At 40.9% G+C, this 17661-nt stretch overlaps 3 protein-coding genes across 3 annotated transcripts; 1 reads left to right on the forward strand and 2 right to left on the reverse strand.

The window, feature by feature from the left end:
- Positions 1 to 156: 156 nt before the first annotated feature.
- Positions 157 to 5710, reverse strand: atg3 (autophagy related 3). The gene is made up of 12 exons (XM_083895752.1): positions 5548 to 5710; positions 5231 to 5272; positions 5075 to 5124; positions 4791 to 4861; positions 4095 to 4202; positions 3846 to 3898; positions 3614 to 3710; positions 3490 to 3524; positions 3228 to 3380; positions 3010 to 3137; positions 2792 to 2860; positions 157 to 2567 (listed from the first exon to the last, which is right to left on the reverse strand). Exons 1-12 carry the CDS (start codon positions 5617 to 5619, stop codon positions 2486 to 2488), a joined length of 960 nt encoding a protein of 319 aa, XP_083751878.1. The 5' UTR covers positions 5620 to 5710; the 3' UTR covers positions 157 to 2485.
- An 845-nt stretch (positions 5711 to 6555) lies between these two features.
- cars2 (cysteinyl-tRNA synthetase 2, mitochondrial) lies at positions 6556 to 10202 on the forward strand. The gene is made up of 14 exons (XM_083902190.1): positions 6556 to 6586; positions 6680 to 6797; positions 7194 to 7265; positions 7442 to 7547; positions 7638 to 7718; positions 7875 to 8004; positions 8196 to 8329; positions 8506 to 8573; positions 8670 to 8736; positions 8890 to 9028; positions 9111 to 9234; positions 9594 to 9692; positions 9797 to 9988; positions 10074 to 10202. Exons 2-14 carry the CDS (start codon positions 6750 to 6752, stop codon positions 10167 to 10169), a joined length of 1356 nt encoding a protein of 451 aa, XP_083758316.1. The 5' UTR covers positions 6556 to 6586; positions 6680 to 6749; the 3' UTR covers positions 10170 to 10202.
- A 730-nt stretch (positions 10203 to 10932) lies between these two features.
- On the reverse strand, positions 10933 to 13552 carry ddrgk1 (DDRGK domain containing 1). Its single transcript, XM_083888505.1, has 8 exons — positions 13401 to 13552; positions 12669 to 12827; positions 12359 to 12492; positions 12157 to 12258; positions 11938 to 12060; positions 11811 to 11849; positions 11391 to 11496; positions 10933 to 11269 (listed from the first exon to the last, which is right to left on the reverse strand). Exons 1-8 carry the CDS (start codon positions 13486 to 13488, stop codon positions 11109 to 11111), a joined length of 912 nt encoding a protein of 303 aa, XP_083744631.1. The 5' UTR covers positions 13489 to 13552; the 3' UTR covers positions 10933 to 11108.
- Between the last annotated feature and the right edge of the window lie 4109 nt (positions 13553 to 17661).

Consider the following 17661-nt stretch of genomic DNA (forward strand, 5'->3'; position numbering starts at 1 on the left):
TGAAGCCTCAGATAAAAGGTATGATGGAAGATAGACTTTTATAGAACATCTTCGTCAGGAAAATGCAGTTCTATGCACAACCATCAGGGAGCCTAAAGGTCATCAAACAACCCTCCACAAAAGAGACATAAAAATTCTGCTTGCAATATTTGGGAAACTCTTTATTGGTAAATGTGCATTTCTTTAAAATGTTCAGGTGTCACCACTGAGCGTGTTACATCAGGACACTAGAGCAACAGGTTGTACAGAGAATACGGTTCAATTCCATCGACAGACAACAGCAAAACTAAAGCAGGAAGGACTGAAGCTTAGATTTCAGTTTAGTCAAGTAATGTCGCTGTAATGACACAAATTCTGTTTGAAGTCACAGACGGCCTTTAACAAAGAGTGTATTGATCACATCACATTTTTGCACAAGCAGAGCTGAAACAGAAGAAGTGCCGCAATGTTTTGACACAAGTTGCAGAGGAAGGAAGAGCTGGAAACGAAAAACAGCTCATACGGTGACCACGAGAATCGCACGTGAATGAAAAGAAAGAAGTCAGCATATTCAGAGAGTTAAGTTTAAGACAAACTGGCATGATAAGAGCCGATTCATAATCATGAGGTTCAGCCATGAGTGCCTTCTGAATAGAAGCAATAAAACATGGCAACAATACTGTCAAGTAGGCATGAGACGATTTATGTTTTTATCATTTTTATCATTATCATTTTTATTATCAGGATAATTGTGAATGAAGAAAATCCTTAGCATTATATGAGACGACATGGGATGCTTAATATTTCATGACATGACTATCTTAACCAAAATAATTGAGATTTATGATAGAATTGCAATAAATATTATTTTAAATCTTAAAAACACATTGAAATGACATATTTTAGCCACTTAAAAAAAATATTAAAGATTTTCCCCATTTGCTATTATACTGAAAATAAAAATGAATCACAATCAAATTAATGTGAGTGCGTTTAATTGTGATGCACACTTAATCTAAAATAATCCCATTCCCTACACACTACACACTGTACAATATACATTCTGAGTTATTTATTTAAAGTGCCACAAGGGGGAGCCTGCATCTTTTCACTTATTTCTTGTTTTTCTAAAGTTAAATGTTGTAGAGCTATTTTCAGTTTAAAGCAGATTTTTACAATTATCGCAATAATAACCTAAATTGTGATTAATTTGGTCAGAATAAACGCGACATGAAATCATCAACTAAATCATGTGTCTATTATTAATTCAAGAATATTTCATCAATGCTGCTGTAAGTTACAATGAAAAAGATACACATTTTGCACAGTTGGGGCAAACATCGTGACAATGTTACAGTTAATTTTTTTTTAAACCCTTACGTAAGAACAACCGTATACTCCCTGCTCAGCTGCCAAACACAGGAGACCAGACAAAAGCTACAAGGAAAATCAGTACTAGACTTACATTCATCATTTGGACACATGACAGTTAATGCTTATATCTGTACTGAAAACGGGCCATTTTTAATCTAGAGTGATTCCTCACAACTCAGGGAGGTTCATTCACTTTCTGAACCAGACTCTGGGATAGGGAGCAGAGAGGCAGTGAGGAATGGCGGAGGTTTGTCATCTCCTTCACAAGAACCTGGTGAGAGCGCAACACACTGTGGTCATGGCATTAAATGGATCATTTTGTTTTTTTTTAAATGAGGTTGAATAAAGTCATGGCACATAGTCGCCGACTCTTGGTGAAACCACAGCTACCAGATTTGAGCCAATTAAGAACTGGCTCGCCTAATAAAATCAGCTTAAGTCTAGAAAATGTTTGTTGCTTTAACATTGTTGGGGAAAATCAGTCATTTTAAAGGAGTAGCTGATCCACTGCTGCCAAAATCAAAAAAATCTACCAAACCAGTTAAGCGGCAGCTGACAGCTCCCGTGTTCCCATGATTGTGTCATTACATCATACAACCACACTTAAAAAACCTGAACTAGCCCATTAAAAGTGTAAAGAACCATAAGACATACAGTCCATGTGTTGGGACACAGCCTCGTCTGCAGCGATATCCCATAGTCAGATGAGTTTCATTAACTCAGTATGTCTTGCACAGAGTTACGTTGTTATCTTGTTTAGCTTTGTCACAAGTGGGAATAAAAAAACAAAACAAAATTCAATAAACTCTGACATGTTATTTTTATATCATGTTACATAAAAGGTACAATGCAAGACTATCATACGAAACAAAAAAAACATTTGTTAATTCTTCTTATAAGACTGGGTTTCATGGAAAACAAGACTGTGTCCCAAAACTGTGAGACGCTTTCTTTAACAGACATATTTTGTCACATACCTTTAACATTCCCCATGTCCTGCACAAAGAGTCTCAGAGTAATACAAACACTCCACACAGTGGCTGCAGGAGGAGCAGCCCACGCACAAAACCCCAGCTTTTTCTTTTTCCCCATATGCAGATGTTATAACAGCTGAAGCTGAACACGGATAAAGCTACATGGTGAAGTGTCTCGTGTAGTCGTATTCTATTGTGGGAATGACCGCCTGAACAAACTTGAGGAAAATCAGAAGATACCTGGAAGTAACAGTTAAGGAAAAAAAACAACCAGAAAGAAACATGATAGGAGGTTACAACACAGTTACAATGCAGATGTGATGAACAAATTATTGTTTTCAAATTCAATCAATGATCGCAAAGGCTGCATTCTCTTATAAAATGTGCCAAAAGAGAATAACAACAGCAGAAAGTAAATGTTCACATAACAATTGAGATAAATTAGTTTTGATATACAAGGATACATATGCACGCCCAGCTCTCCTCCTCCTTCTGCCACAGTCTCAATAATCTTCTTCATCACTTCAGCATGTCTGAAAGTCAAGGTCAGATTAGCCAGATTTTCCACAACAAACATGTACGTATATCTTTTTAAGTGTGGCATCTGGCACTGATCTCAAAATACTGAGGTCCTTCAGGCCGTGCAAAGCCACATTACTGATGTGTCATTAATATTTCTCACCTGCAGGGGTGGACGGAGCACATGGCAGGTGGAGGGAGGTGAGGGTGGTTCTCAATGGTGACCGTCTTCTTCACGTGGTCCTGGCTAATGTCCTCGTACATCTGTTCTACCGTTAGTGGTTGCCTGTCCTGGGAGAAACCGCAACAGCTCGATGAGCTGACATTTTGTGCCCCAGATTCTCAAAGCTTGAAACAAGTCAGGAAAAATTCGATACATACTTCATCATATCCAAACAGCCAGAGTCGAGGGGTCTGGTAGTATTTATCATATGTGATGTACAGGTCGTATGTCCTAGTCTGAAGGATGGCATCCTCACTGCCGGGCTCTACTTTGGCTTTAGTGTCTACTATTTTAGTGGTGTCCAGCGTTGCCTAGGAAACAGGAAACCAGTGTCAAGTAGTAGTTGGACTGATGTTTACTGCTATAAGATCATACAACAAATGATATTCTGCAATGTTTTGAGATTATTATTTTTTTTACCTCATCTGTTTCCAATAGGCCACTTTCCTCGTATTCTGAAAAAACAATATTAAAGGAGATGAGGCAGTTGTTTGTGTGTTTAAACATATCTGTTTTATTACTGCCAGGGTACCAGTATGAATACCTTCCATATCCGCTGCTTCTTCATCTTCCTCTTCATCTTCATCATTGTCACCATCAGCAGCACAGCATGCTGCAGACTTAGCATTCATATTCTTGTCCTAAAGGAAATCACATTTGTTTACAATGAAAAACAAGGAGGGAAGGAGGGAAAAAGTGGAGAAGAGCTGAATCTGGAATGTGATTGATTTCACAACCACAATCAGCACAAAAACAATAACATGCACAAGCCATACCTTGTTGTTGTCCAATGAAATTTCTCGTACAGCATCTGTGACTCCCAGCACACCTGCTGAAACAAATTGACATCTTTGTAGAGGTTTTGACTCAATCAATTGTTTTCATCAATATATTTTAAAACGGATAGTTCTGGGTCTGATATTGTGGTTGTACAACCAAGTTTCAAAAAACCTGAATTATCTCATCCTGGGTATGCATTAACAGTCATGCATGTCAAAAAAATGTGAATCTATGGGCAACTCAACCTGAGTTGTGGTAAGTGTCCACCCATCCCCCATCTCCATCGTCCTCCTCTATGATGGCTTCCAGCTCGTCTGAATATTCCATCTGTTTGCAACGCTTGTAACAGGGAACTGCAACACCACAAGCACAGATTCACAGAGGAGACGTTGACCACAAAACAGAACAAGTAAAATGGTACGGTCTTCACAAGTCTGACACAAGTTAGCTGATAAATATTAAGCATAAAGACAGTTAGAACAGCAGCAGAGTGCCAAGATTACTTTGCATGGACAGAGATGATACATTTCTTAAAAACGTGTTGAAAAGTGTTTTCAGGGCAATTGAAAGATGTGCAGTAAATGGGGCAGACTCAAAACCTAAACTTTGTCAAACTGACACTGTAGAATGAGAAGTAATGGAAGGTTAAATCCGAAAAGAGGCAGGGATGCAACTGCAGATGCCAACTGCCTCAAAACACCAAAGAAGAAGACTGACACTTAATTGACTTACACAAAAGTGCAGTATTAGTGATCACAAATAGACATGGGACGTCACATCAAGATTTGTCTGAGCAAAATAACAGTGATTCACAATATTGTTGCAATACATGTCCATGACCAACTTATTGTGAGTACTTTCCCCCTTGAGGTGTGGCAAAATAGAACATTGTCATATCCCTAATCAACAATAATAAATGGAGGAACAAATGCACTACTTACCATTGCGTGTCAGGAGAAACTGTTTATCCTGGGGCAAATATTGCTTCACCTTGACCTCTTCTCCTGTGGCCCTGCAGGGGGATGGAAACATTATTATTTATTAGGCAAGAGTTTCTTTGCCAATACTGCCTCCACAAAGGAAGTTTATGTTTTCACGGGCTGATGTTGATATGTTTGTCTGGAGCAGGACTACAAAAAAAATACTGAACAGAGCTTCACAAAAATTGGAGAGGGGGGGGGATATAGGCAGAAAAGGAACACAGGATTCTCAAGTGGACACTCACCATTTCCATGTGGGACAATGGTGAACCAAGTGGTCTCCAGCTGCAACAAACTACAGCACAAAAGAAAATGTGAAGAAAAAAAATGTAAGGTACACATATTTCCAGTATATGCTAATAAAACACAGGATCCAGATTTGTGGCAGAATGTGTTCTCACCTCTTCTGGTGTAATCACTCCAGTCTCTTTAAATTTTGATTCCTGTGATTGATAACAAAAGAAAGTTAGTGGGACGTCTCTGGTTGTAGCATTAACATTAAATTGTAAGCAGAAGTTAAGTACTGTACAGAAAAGACAGGTCGAAATTCCTGAATATCAACCCTTACCCCTTTAGCGATTGAGATTATAGTAATTAAGGTGAACAGTGTGCATGTGCATGCTGTGGTAAAATAGTACACATCAGTGCTGCTCTGTTTATGACAGCTTATACAAGGCAACACCTATCAACAAGCTAGCTCCTGCAACGTTAACTTTACCTTCAGCACAGGAGTGAGAAACTCGGCCACGCCGAGCGCCGTTCCTTTCACCGTGTTTATCACGTTCTGCATTTTCTTCGGTCTCCTGTGAATAAAAAGTCAGTTTCTTCGTTGTCTTCTTTAAAAAGAAACACACCCGGTGAAAACAGAAGTCGGTGAGTTATTTGGCCATATCTGCCCACAAGCAAGAGCGAATCATATGATACTTGCGAACACTTCCGGTATCAGTATCTCGCGAGAATTATGGGGATGACATAAAGTGGCATAAAGTAGCATAAAAGCAGAGAAAAATAAAGCGCATGTGGTAATTCATAGTAGTCGCCATGGCATTATGACGAGTTCGAATTACGTCACAGATATCTGTTATGGTAATTCCAATAGTCAAACTTGATGAAATGTTTAAAAAAAGGCTTGTTGCCACATCCGGTTCAAAACGCGAACTCTGACTGATTTGTCCAAAGGGGCTCCTGTCAAAACATGTTGGCGCAAGATGGCGGCCTCCATTGACTTGCTGAAAAATACGAGGCTTATGCAAAACTGTTTAATTTGACGCCATTATTCACGTATACGAACCTCTTTATGTTTGGTAACTTCAACCCGCATATGTTACTCACTGGAACTTGTACGAAGAAGAGTACTGCTGTTTGCTAACGTCGGTTAGGCTTTTCAGGTGTCACTATGTTGTGGCACTCGTTGAGGTCGGTGTCAGGGAAAGCCAATGTTCTCTGCAGGATGTTCAACAGAGCTTGGCCAGTCAGACATCACAGCTCCTGCTGCGGTGTGTCAGGGAAGAAATGGGTGACACCCATCGGGTTTGACACGGGTGTGGAAGCTTTCAACAGCCTGACCAAACAGAAAGAGCCACTTATTCTGTCGAGAGAGGGAGTAGCTACCTGGTATGTGACACAAACTGGATATGATTAATATTTGCCTCACATTGAAAGCTAAATATCAATATTACACAGTCGTATCATGTGTTCTTCCTCAGGTATAGCTGTGGACCCACTGTGTACGATCATGCTCACCTGGGTCATGCATGGTAAACACATACACTAAGATTTTGTTCCACACAAGTCAAGCATGGCTGAACTTAACAGGTGTACTGTACATGTGTGTATGTGTTTTGTCACAGCTCTTATGTCAGGTTTGACATCCTGCAGAGGGTCCTGTCCCAGGTGTTTGGAATCACCGTCATTCACGCCATGGTGATCACTGACATTGATGATAAAATCATCAAAAGAAGCTGGGAGGTGAGATCATAACAACAGGAGAGGTGCAGCCAGATTACATTTCTCAGTGTACAGCTGGCTGGAAATTGTTATAAGGAATATGTTTACCACTACATCTCACTGTTGGACAGCTGATTGGAAACTGACATTTGTGTTGCTTTGTAAACCTCTCACCAATGCTTAATTTAGATTAACCAAAGTGCAAACAAACCAGACACGGCAGCAGTGGACCAGCAGCTCCTGTGTTCCTGTGAGCTAAACACTCTGATTTTCTCAATGGATATTCTTGAGAGGACTTGCCTACTTTGCCTTCCTGTTTCGTGCTGGTTCTCTTCGCAGGGGGTGCTTAAAACCGGAATTATCACTTTCATTTAAGTCTGTTGTTTATTCTAAGAATGTGTGTTTTTTTCTCTACAGGAAAATGTATCTCCAACCATTATAGCCAGAATGTATGAGGAGGAATTCAAGAGGGACATGCTGTCCTTAAAGGTTTGTCTTTATGAAGTTTGATTTTTTTGACTGTTTTCAAGCCTTTGGTGATAAAAAACACTTACATTATAAGCATTATAATCTCATTTTAATACACCAGAACGCTCTAGAGTTTAAGTAAGTAGAAGTAAACCTTTGATATAAACGTATCTTCCTGTACTGTTGTTGTATTTGAGGTGATTCCTCCTGCTGTGTATTTAAGAGTCACTGAGAACGTACATCACATTATCCCATTCATTGAAGGGATCATCAAAAATGGACATGCCTACGCTACAAAAGAAGGTGAACATTTAGCAGCTTGTGATTTGTCATTTCACTAACAAATGACTGTCATGTGTGCCATTCTAACATTTGTGATGTCTCTGGTTGCAGGCGATGTGTATTTTGACATTCAGTCCATTGGTGATCGTTATGGCAAGTTTGTCACAGCTGTGGAGTTGCAGGAAGAATCTGGTAAGTATATGAGACTTCACACTTCATAAAGCCGAACTGCATCTTTAACTAAATTATTTCACTGACTGCAGCTTTAATTTATTTTAAAAAATGTTTTTGATTTGGCCAATGCAAACTGTGATTACCAGCACTGCTTGCTCTGAATTGGTTCTTCAGGCAGGTCACACAAACGAGACTCAAGGGATTTTGCTCTGTGGAAACATTCCAAACCTCAAGAACCGTTCTGGGACTCTCCGTGGGGCAGGGGAAGACCTGGCTGGCACATTGAATGCTCAACCATAGCTAGGTGTGCATTGAACTTTTATTTAACATATCATTGGTGTTACATCAATAAAGTCTTACTGTTAATACAACAATAATAAACAATACTTATTTACTGAGTATAAGTTTGACAATGCAACACTATGAAATGTCATTCTTTTTTATTCTTTTTTGACAGTCCAGATAACAGTGCTATTTTGTGTGTATTACTTGTAGCTGTTTGTTTGGGAGTCAGCTGGACATTCACTCAGGAGGTATTGACCTGGCTTTTCCTCACCATGAGAATGAGATAGCTCAGAGTGAAGCCTTTCACCACTGTGACCAGTGGGCGAACTACTTCTTCCATTCCGGTAAATCCACCTTCACATGTTATGAGACCTAAGTAAATGTTTTCCCAATGCTTTTTGTAAGATTAATCATTTTGTTTTCTAACACAATGTTTCCATCCAGTTCTCTATTTATGAATAATTTTATAAGGTTTCCAGGCTGAGCTTTTCTGTTTGCCTAATATGTTGTCTTTTTTCAGGTCACCTACACCTGAAAGGCAGTGCAGAAAAAATGTCCAAATCTTTGAAGAACTATATCACTATAAAGGTACAGTCGTCGTAAGATACTATCACTTGCATTTTGTATATTAAATGTTGACGTTTGTGAAATTAACAGTTACATCTTGTGTATTGTGTGTGTCAGGATTTCCTGCAGACTTACACTGCCAATGAATTCCGCATGTTTTGTCTGTTGACAAAATACAGATCAGGTGGGGAAAACAGTAACATAATGCACTTGTCACTTGTCTCTTTCTACACTACTACCCATACAAAATTCCATTGAGAAATTCGATTATTTTTACATCACGGCTAAATGCTGAGCTTCACGAGAATATCCCTGATGTCCTGTGGTGTTTCTACAGCTATAGACTACAGTGACCGCAGCATGGAGGCAGCTCGGACCTCACTGGGAACCATCAACACCTTCATTCACGATGCTCAAGCCTACATGAAGGGACAGCTGAAGTGTTCTCCTGTACAGGAAGCTGCTCTCTGGGAGAGGTAAGAGCTCTCCTCATCATAATAATATCAGATGTTTACATGACATTGCATCTGCATGTTGACAGAATTTGTGTTTCATCAGGTTGGCTGAGACTAAATCCAGCGTCCTGAAATCTCTGGCAGATGATTTTGATACGCACAGTGCCATCGGCGCTGTGATGAATCTGGTTTATCATGGGAACTGCCAGCTGCAGCCAGTGTCTTCTGTGGGTTCACAGTCTCTCTTACTGTATACTTCTTAATTTGTCTGTTGTTGTTTCCCAAACCTCAGAATGATGACATCCTTAAATGTCTTTGTTTTGACCAAAAACCAAAGATAAAGGAGCAAAGACACCACAACTTATTCACAATTTAGAAACTGAAAACAAACAAAAACACACACTCACATATAAATGTTAAATAATAATTAAATGTTCATCAGAATAGTTGGGCATCACTAAATGATTAATTGCTGCAGTCCTTTAATAATGATCGCTTAAAGGTCCTGTTACCATGAGACCAAGGTATAGCACTGAACCAGAACTGGAATGACACCACCTGTGTGTGTGTTTATGTGTTTGGTCAGTGTGATGGAGCAACTTGCAGCCCAGCAGTGTTCGGAGCAATGGTCAGCTACATAAGAGACATCTTGGATGTTTTTGGGATCGATCTGCTTCATAGCAAGGTCAGAGCACATGGATTAAATGCACTTATTAGTTGATTTGGAATGTTTTTTTTTAACTTGGCACATTCACAAATCTTGTTTTATTGTTCCTCCATCACACACAGCAGGATGATGTACAGAGCAGTGATGAAAATCTGCAGGGCATTGTGGAGCAGTTGACTCACTTCCGAAGTGAAGTCCGATCGTTGGCACTCGCTCATCGCAAAGATGAGGCCACTGCGTCCCTCAGAATGCCTCTCCTCAAAGCCTGCGACACCCTCAGGAATGACCTGGCAGCATTGGGAGTTACGATAAAGGTATCCAAATAAAAACTTTCTCTTCTCAAGAATAAAATCTCCAGTCATGTTCATTTGGAAGCTGAAGTGTTTGTGTTGATTTCAGGATAGAGGAGCCACCTCCACATGGGAGATAACTGAGGGGAAACAAAGTCGGAGTGGACAGAGAGTTCACGATGAAAGCCAGGACACATCCAGCTGAATTCTAGCACAAAGGCTTTAAATAAACAGACTGTAAATGTTCTTCTTTGTAATATCAACTTAAACTGTCCAGGGTGTACCCCGCCTATCGCCCTATGTCAGCTGAGATAGGCACAGCACCCCCCGCAACCCTCCAGTGGAGGATAAAGCGGTAGATAATGGATGGATGGATGGATTGATTTATTGTTCCGATTGGAACAAGGGCCTTTCATGTGCTCTCTGTTTGTGAGTCGGCTTCCTCTCACAGTCCAAAAACATGGGTGAATTGGTCACTATATAAATGACTGTAGGTGTGAACGTGAGAGTGATTGGTTGTTTGTCTCTATATGTGGCCCTGCAATCGAAAACTGTCCAGGGTGTACCATGCCTATCACCCTATGTCAGCTGAGACACAGCACCCCCGCGACCCTCCTGTGGAGGATGAAGTGGTAGAAAATCTATGGATTTAATGTTGGCTAATGTTTGCCTGTCACAGAGGGAGATTTTACCAAAATAAAAGCATCCCATTATGGGTAACGTGGTGAAAGGGATCAAAAATAATCATGTGGGAAATGTGAATAGTTTTTTGGCTCATAGGTGTACAAATATAGGACTACTATACTAGGATAGGAATCTTATAGTCCTCGGACTACTTATGACATCACCATCACATTTTGTAACACTGAACAATAATAAACTCACAAGATGTGACAAAAAGAAGGAATCAAACTTTCATTGTTTCTCATATTTTTTCATGTTAACTTAAAGTCTTACACTGTCTCTTTTTCTTCTTTTTTTTTTTACATGAATCAAAAATAATGACAATGTTGCTTCACTACTCAACAACATTCCATAATAGCAGATGAACAGTTCACTGCCCACTTTTCACTAAGGCTGTAGCAACATCTTCCCACAGTTGGGAGTCCAGATGATTGTAAATCTGTCAGTAGTCCAATGTTTATCAGGCGGCGCTGCTGCTCTCAGGCACCAGGTTGATGAGAGAATTGCTGGCCTGAGCCAGTTCTGTGATCGACACTCTGCCTCTCTGCCTGATGAACTGAGCCACGGAGTCCAGCTCCTCTGGAGTGATGAAGATGAACTTCCCCCTGTCATCAATCACTCCTGCACAAAATGTACACGGACAAAAATAGTCAGTGTTTATAAAGCACTTTTCGAGTCTTGATGTCCACTCAGTCATTTAGGAGCTGACATATAGGAACACTCCTGCCTATTTTACACTGACCTGTGAGGGAGCCCTCAGCCAACAGGTCCTGCAGTCTGGCAATAGCGTCCTGCGTCCTCATCCCAAAATGAGAAGCCAAGTCCTCCAGGAGAACCACCTTATTGCTCTGCAGGACAGAGGGACATTTTTTTCTTTCCATAAATTCTTACTTGGATTTTGAAGTGTGATTTTATGAGGTACTGTGCTGGAAACCACAAAGACAAAAAGGCAGGCGAAGCCAAAAATATCTTAAGTATACATTTTGTGCTTGTTTTGAGTTGGAAATGGAACACACACAAAAAATCTTTGACCTGATAATCGTGATCTAATTATGAGGCCAGTGGAGAGGCACAGCTCTATTGGTCAGTGCTTCATACCACCACATACCAAAAGAGCTAACCCTAAATCAAAAAAGAATGTAGAGTTGTGAGTCAGACTCACCTCAATGTACTGGATAAATTCCTGCAGAAGGTTTCGTGACTGCAAGTATAGAACACAAACATTTTATTATGTTATTATTATTAGAAACTAATATTAAAATTAGTTATTGTGCTGATAGTTGTCTGACCTGGTCCTCAGAGAGCTGCTCCTCTTCTCCCTGGTCCTCGATGATGAAGGATGCTTTGAGTTTTAAGTACTCCTCCTCCTCCCGTCGCTCCAGCTCCTCTTTTGCTAGACGCTCCTCCTCCTCCTGTGACAAATGCCAGCACAGAGAGATTTAAAGTCAGTGGAGAACAAGTGAGGGGGACGAACAAGTCGAGGAGTGAGAAGCCTGAGTGTTTGTCACCTTTTTCTCTTCCAGCAGCCGCTCCATCTCGTCTTTCTCTCGTTTATCCTGTTCCCTGAGCTCCTGCATCCTCTTCCTCTCCTCCCGCTCTTCTGTCTCAGCCTGGAGATAAAAACCACATCATCGCACTTCAAACACACAGATCCGTACTCAATTCCAGCATGACCAGCTCAGAAACAGTGCACTTATATGCTTCTCTCACCTCCCTCTGGGCTTTCTTGGCTTGCTTTTCATCCAGCTTCCTTTGCTTTTTGGCGCCAACCTTCGCTGTCGACTGGAAGTTCTGCTGCTGCTGCTGCTCATCCTCCTCCTCTTCTTCCTCAACAACTTCGTCCTCTGAAATCAACAGCACAAGCCATACATCACACACACTACATTCATCACATCTGTTAAATCTCTTTGAGTGAGCCTATAGATCAAATACATTTTTTCCATGTGTCTCCACTGGCAGTAAGCCATGAGCTATCCCCTTCAGGACAACACGTAAACAAAAAAAACCTCTCAGTGCTTACCATGCTCCACAGCTTGGTTCTGTGGTCGTCTGGCCATCACAGTAGCAAGGTTCCTCCTCCGACGGGGCATACCTGCTCCTCGCTCTTCTGCCACTTGCTGTGGGCGTCCCACTGGTCGTCCCACTGCCCGGACAACATCTTGCTGCTGCTCCTCATCAGCTGAGCACACAACATTACGCCAATGAATGCGTATATTGACAGCAAATATTTCAGACTGACCAGATGTTTCAGATGGTATCAGTTAATGACCTGAACTATTGACACTTCATAATATAATTTCCAAACAAGGTTAATATCTAGGTCATTATTTTAAAATACATATTTATATTCACCAATTTTCATATGCACAGCCAATATCTAAGTAACTTTAATACTTAAGGTGTAGAGATTAGGGAAGGGGAATGGCTTTCAGAATCACACTGTTCGATAATTTTCATAGGTAAAGGTAAAAAAAAAAAAAAAAGTATTTCCGGTTTTACGACAGTCAACAGGAGCAGCTTCCGTCGTTTGACAGCTGACGTAGCCTGATGTGACAGCTTACAAGTTAGCTACATCACAGTTACTTCTTTTTTCTGCTTGAATATAAACTGCATTACTTTTCCATAAACATACAAAACAGTGCGTCTAACAGATCAACGCGCAAGTTTTACAGAGTTTATGTCAAAGCAGCTTGAAAGAAGCTATGTTAACAGCATTTAGCTCAGCAGCAGTGTGTGTGTGTAAGCGCCTCACCCTCCTGTGTTTTCCTCCGCACCCTCAGCACGAACACAATGAGGACAATGAGGAGAGCAGCGGCGCACAGATACAGTGTTACGTCCATATCTGGTCCACTTTTAACGGTTTACTTCCAGAACGTGTCGATGCTTCTTCCCCTTCTTCTTCTACTTCACTCACAACAGAGTGAATGCTTGTTCTTCTTTCTTGAGTAGTAACGGCAGTAGGCAAATTAGATTATTACTGCATTACCGCCACCTACTGGGCTGGAGTGTAGCGCAGTCAATTAGCTGGAAAAATAAAAGGAATGGGAATGTCAAGGAATGCTGAGTACTTATGCCTTTGATGTGTGCTTGATCTTTATATGCAGGCTTTGTTATTATTATTATTATTATTATAAAATTGTTGGGAATCCCCAACTCTGTGTCATACAGTTAATCAGATACACAACACAATTATGTGGTGAATTGTTAGTCTTCGGTCTTCCCACATATCCATATACATATTATATATTTTAATCTGACACCAAAGGAGGAAATATTATAAAAAACAACATTATCATTCAGTACGTCGTACATCATTAAAAACATTAATGAATTGGGCCCCTGGCAATGGCTGATTGGAAAGATTTCTAGATCTCTGCAATAACATTTGTTTTTGGATAGAAAAAAAATGTCTTCGTAAACAAAAAGACATGCAACCTCTGCAGAATTCTGAAAATGCATCATGTGAGGCTGTGTGTCCTACCCCCAGGTAACACACAGTGTATCTTGCTTGACAAACACTAGATGGCAAGCATGTTGCCTTTGCATCTCCTCATCTGCTGACACATGATTAATACTGTACATGGTGTGAAAAGCCTACCTCTCTCTCTCTCTTTCTCTCTCTCTCTCTCTCTCTCTCTCCTGCAAGTGGACCAGCTGAACCTCATCCATCAAGCCAGAAAGAGGATCATGCACAGCACAGCGATTCAAAATGAACCACACCTGAAAGCATCAACTAATACTCAGTTAAATGCTGGAACAGAACTGCAACCATAACCATGGTCAGAGCGAAAGAAAACTATGGGCCTTTCAAAAGGTTTAAATCTTAAGAAGCCTTAAGTCACAAATTACCACATTTAAACTCACTGGTGGGGGCAGCAGTGGATCAATAAATCCTATTCTTTATGGACTTTATGGGAAATGTGATGTGTAATAGTGAGATAAAGCAGCAAACATATTCTTGAAATATAAGCAAGAATATATTTTTTGAGGTGACCTTTTGAGTGGCTATATGATGCTGATATGACAACCACACTTCAAAAAAAACCTGAAGTATGGCAATGCTTCCAGGATGAGGAGACTTGTGATGGAGCAAACATGCAGCGTGAGTGGAAAGAGACACCGTGAAGTGTTACATCATTGTGTGCGTGAATGTGGGGTAGTGACGTGCACTGAGCTCATTCTCTTGCGTCCGCAGCAGGAGCTAAAAAAAATGCCCCTGTCAGCTATTTTTTCTTTTTTCAGAGTCAGAGAGAGAACACAGTGGAGAGCAAATGAAAGTGAGGACGGTTTAATCACATAATCCTTTCACCCAGGGAAGGATGTGAAGCTCCAGCGACTATGACGGTACTTTTCCATCAACAGTGACATCTGGAGGACACAGACTCCTTCTGAATCACCCACAATCTGACAATCCCTCTCCCTCTGTGTGTGTTTCTTCTTTCTTGTCTGTGGAAATGTTTTGTTGCTGCTGACAACACTTTCCATTCATTATGCTGGTATGTGTGTGTGTGTCAGTATTATGTTTTACTTTTGAGTTGTCAATGATTCCCATTTTAGATTCCACCTGATTGGTTGCATTGAAAAATGCTCTGTCGACAGTTGAAGGTGAAGGACACTAGTCTTCAGCAGTCCTTACTTCCTGGTTGCCTGCTCAGGTGATCTGCGAGGGGGAGGACAGTCTATACTCCACTCCTCTCGTGGCATGGCCTTACAGAAGAACGCTGCAATATAATATAGAAAAAGTCCTCTTTTCCCCTTCTTCTAACCTCCAGAGGTCAGTGTGGCCTCAGTCCCACGTGATTAAAGTTAGGATATCATCTGCTCAGCTCAGTGTCAGAGCAGGCTGTGCAGGTGCAGCAAAAGAGGAGGAAGCAGAATTGAGAAAGTGGGCTGGACAGGAAGAGGAAGTCAGGAAGAGCTGCAGGGACAAGGTGACTTCTGTGCAGAGGGAGGAAAAATGGCTGTGTTAGTGAGAGGAACCGGAGTAAAGTTACACACACACACAACTGCAGCATCTCAGGGAATCAACGCATTTAACATACACTCACCAGCCATTTTGTTAGGTACACCTTTCCAGCGGGTCATTATCAGCCAATCACGTGGCAGCAACTCAACACACGTTTTAAGACATGCTCGATGCGACCTGCTGAAGTTCAAAACCGAGCTTCAGACTGAGGAAGAAAAGTGATTTGAGTGACTCTGAACATGGAATAGTTGTTGATTGAAGTGAATATTTGAAGGAAAATAGTCTGAAAAAGAGAAAAGAAGGAGCAGCCCAGTGAGGTCGTCAGTACTGACTGCACTGTGCACGCCCAACCAATGTTATTCTATTATTAATAAGTGATATGAAATGACAATCCACTGCGATAATATTGATAATAAAGATAACACACTAACTGAAACACAATAAGAACAGTTGTGGACATTGGTTACTTCTCTGCGATGACATTAAAACACACTGGGTGTGTGCCGACAGATGGAAGGGAATGTGTGATGGAAGAAGGTCGTACAAGAACACAGAGGAGCAAATCACCTCTACAGTTTATATTCTTCACTTAAATTGTGTTTATTTAAATGTTATTACACTCTGTGCAGACGTAGTTGCACATGCAAGGTGACCTTGGTGGGATTAGTACTTCATTAGTATCTCCAGATGATGACCTTTTGGAACTGGCTGTTCAAAGATCAAGGTCAACAGAAATATTGTCTGAAAAAACACACTTTCTTTAACACAGATGGATCACAGTGTTTCACCTTTGAAGCTAAATGTGATGAAGGTCACACTGAAGCCAGAATATGACATTATGTACAAAACAATGTATACATTTGACTATAGACCTGCTATCCTGCTATTTGAATCTGATTTATGTATAACGAAAAAATTATTTTCATGTGGTGGAACCATGAGGTCATGACATTGATGAATGTCTTTTCTCTGTCCTCTGTGTGTGTGTGTGTGTGTGTGTGTGTGTGTGTGTGTGTGTGTGTGTGTGTGTGTGTGTGTGTGTGTGTGTGTGTGTGTGTGTGTGTGTGTGTGTGAAGCACAGCTCCAGCCTCATATTAACACCTGCTGAAAGGCAGAGAGACACCGTGAGTCTACCTGCAGCCATGACGTCCTTGAGGCTCCAGGTGAATGTCACCCAACACTCCCTAACACAGCCACTCAGACCTGTAGTCGTAAAGAACACACAACCATTAACAGAACCTCGCTCTGGTGTATTGATAAGGGAATTTTACGCTCACTAAATCAAAGCGTGGTCGTTTTCGATCCTCGTTTAAAAAAAACCCGACCGATAAATAATGCCGATAAAAACAGATTGATAATTTTAAGTTGGATCATCATAAGTATGACTGATATCAGTCTGAAAAAGCTTTCAATTTCAATTTTTGAAAAATCTAACAGTGGTGATTTTCTTTTACGTGCACACGAGTGGACGTCACCGCTTTCTATTGTGACGACAACAAACTCACTGTTACAGATCACCAGTCATTTGCACACACCGTCAACAAAGTCTGTTTTTAGACGAGGGCAATGTTCCTCCGAACTGTCCTTCACCTGTCTCCTGCTGAAAATGGCAGCACTCAAGGTGTGTGTGTGTGCAGTTAAAGGTGCAATCCAATGATTTACTTTTTCACTCTTGGTCTGTGGTTGTATAAGATACTGTGTGTGCCCCAGTGCCAAGAACAGCTCACTCTCACTGAAGACATGGCTGCCAGCACAAGAAATTATTACTATAACTTATCCAAAAGGCTCTCCTCATAGAATCTGCACTTTGCTCTTTTACCTGTTATGCAGCCTTTTCTGACTTATGTTTGCGTTGTTAGAAAACCACTCACCTCCTGCACCAAAGTCCGTATAGAAAATCAACCGCTTCTTCCATAATGACATCAAATGTGTTCTTTTGTGACTAAGATGTTTGAAATTCTTAGTTCGGATTGTATTAAGTGACATGAACTTACCAAAAAGAGGCAGAGGTAGACCAGCTGCATGCGTTTGTGTTCCTGCAAGCTAG

Source organism: Microchirus variegatus (assembly GCF_963457635.1).
Source record: "Microchirus variegatus genome assembly, chromosome: 1".
NCBI classification, from domain to species: Eukaryota; Metazoa; Chordata; class Actinopteri; order Pleuronectiformes; family Soleidae; genus Microchirus; species Microchirus variegatus.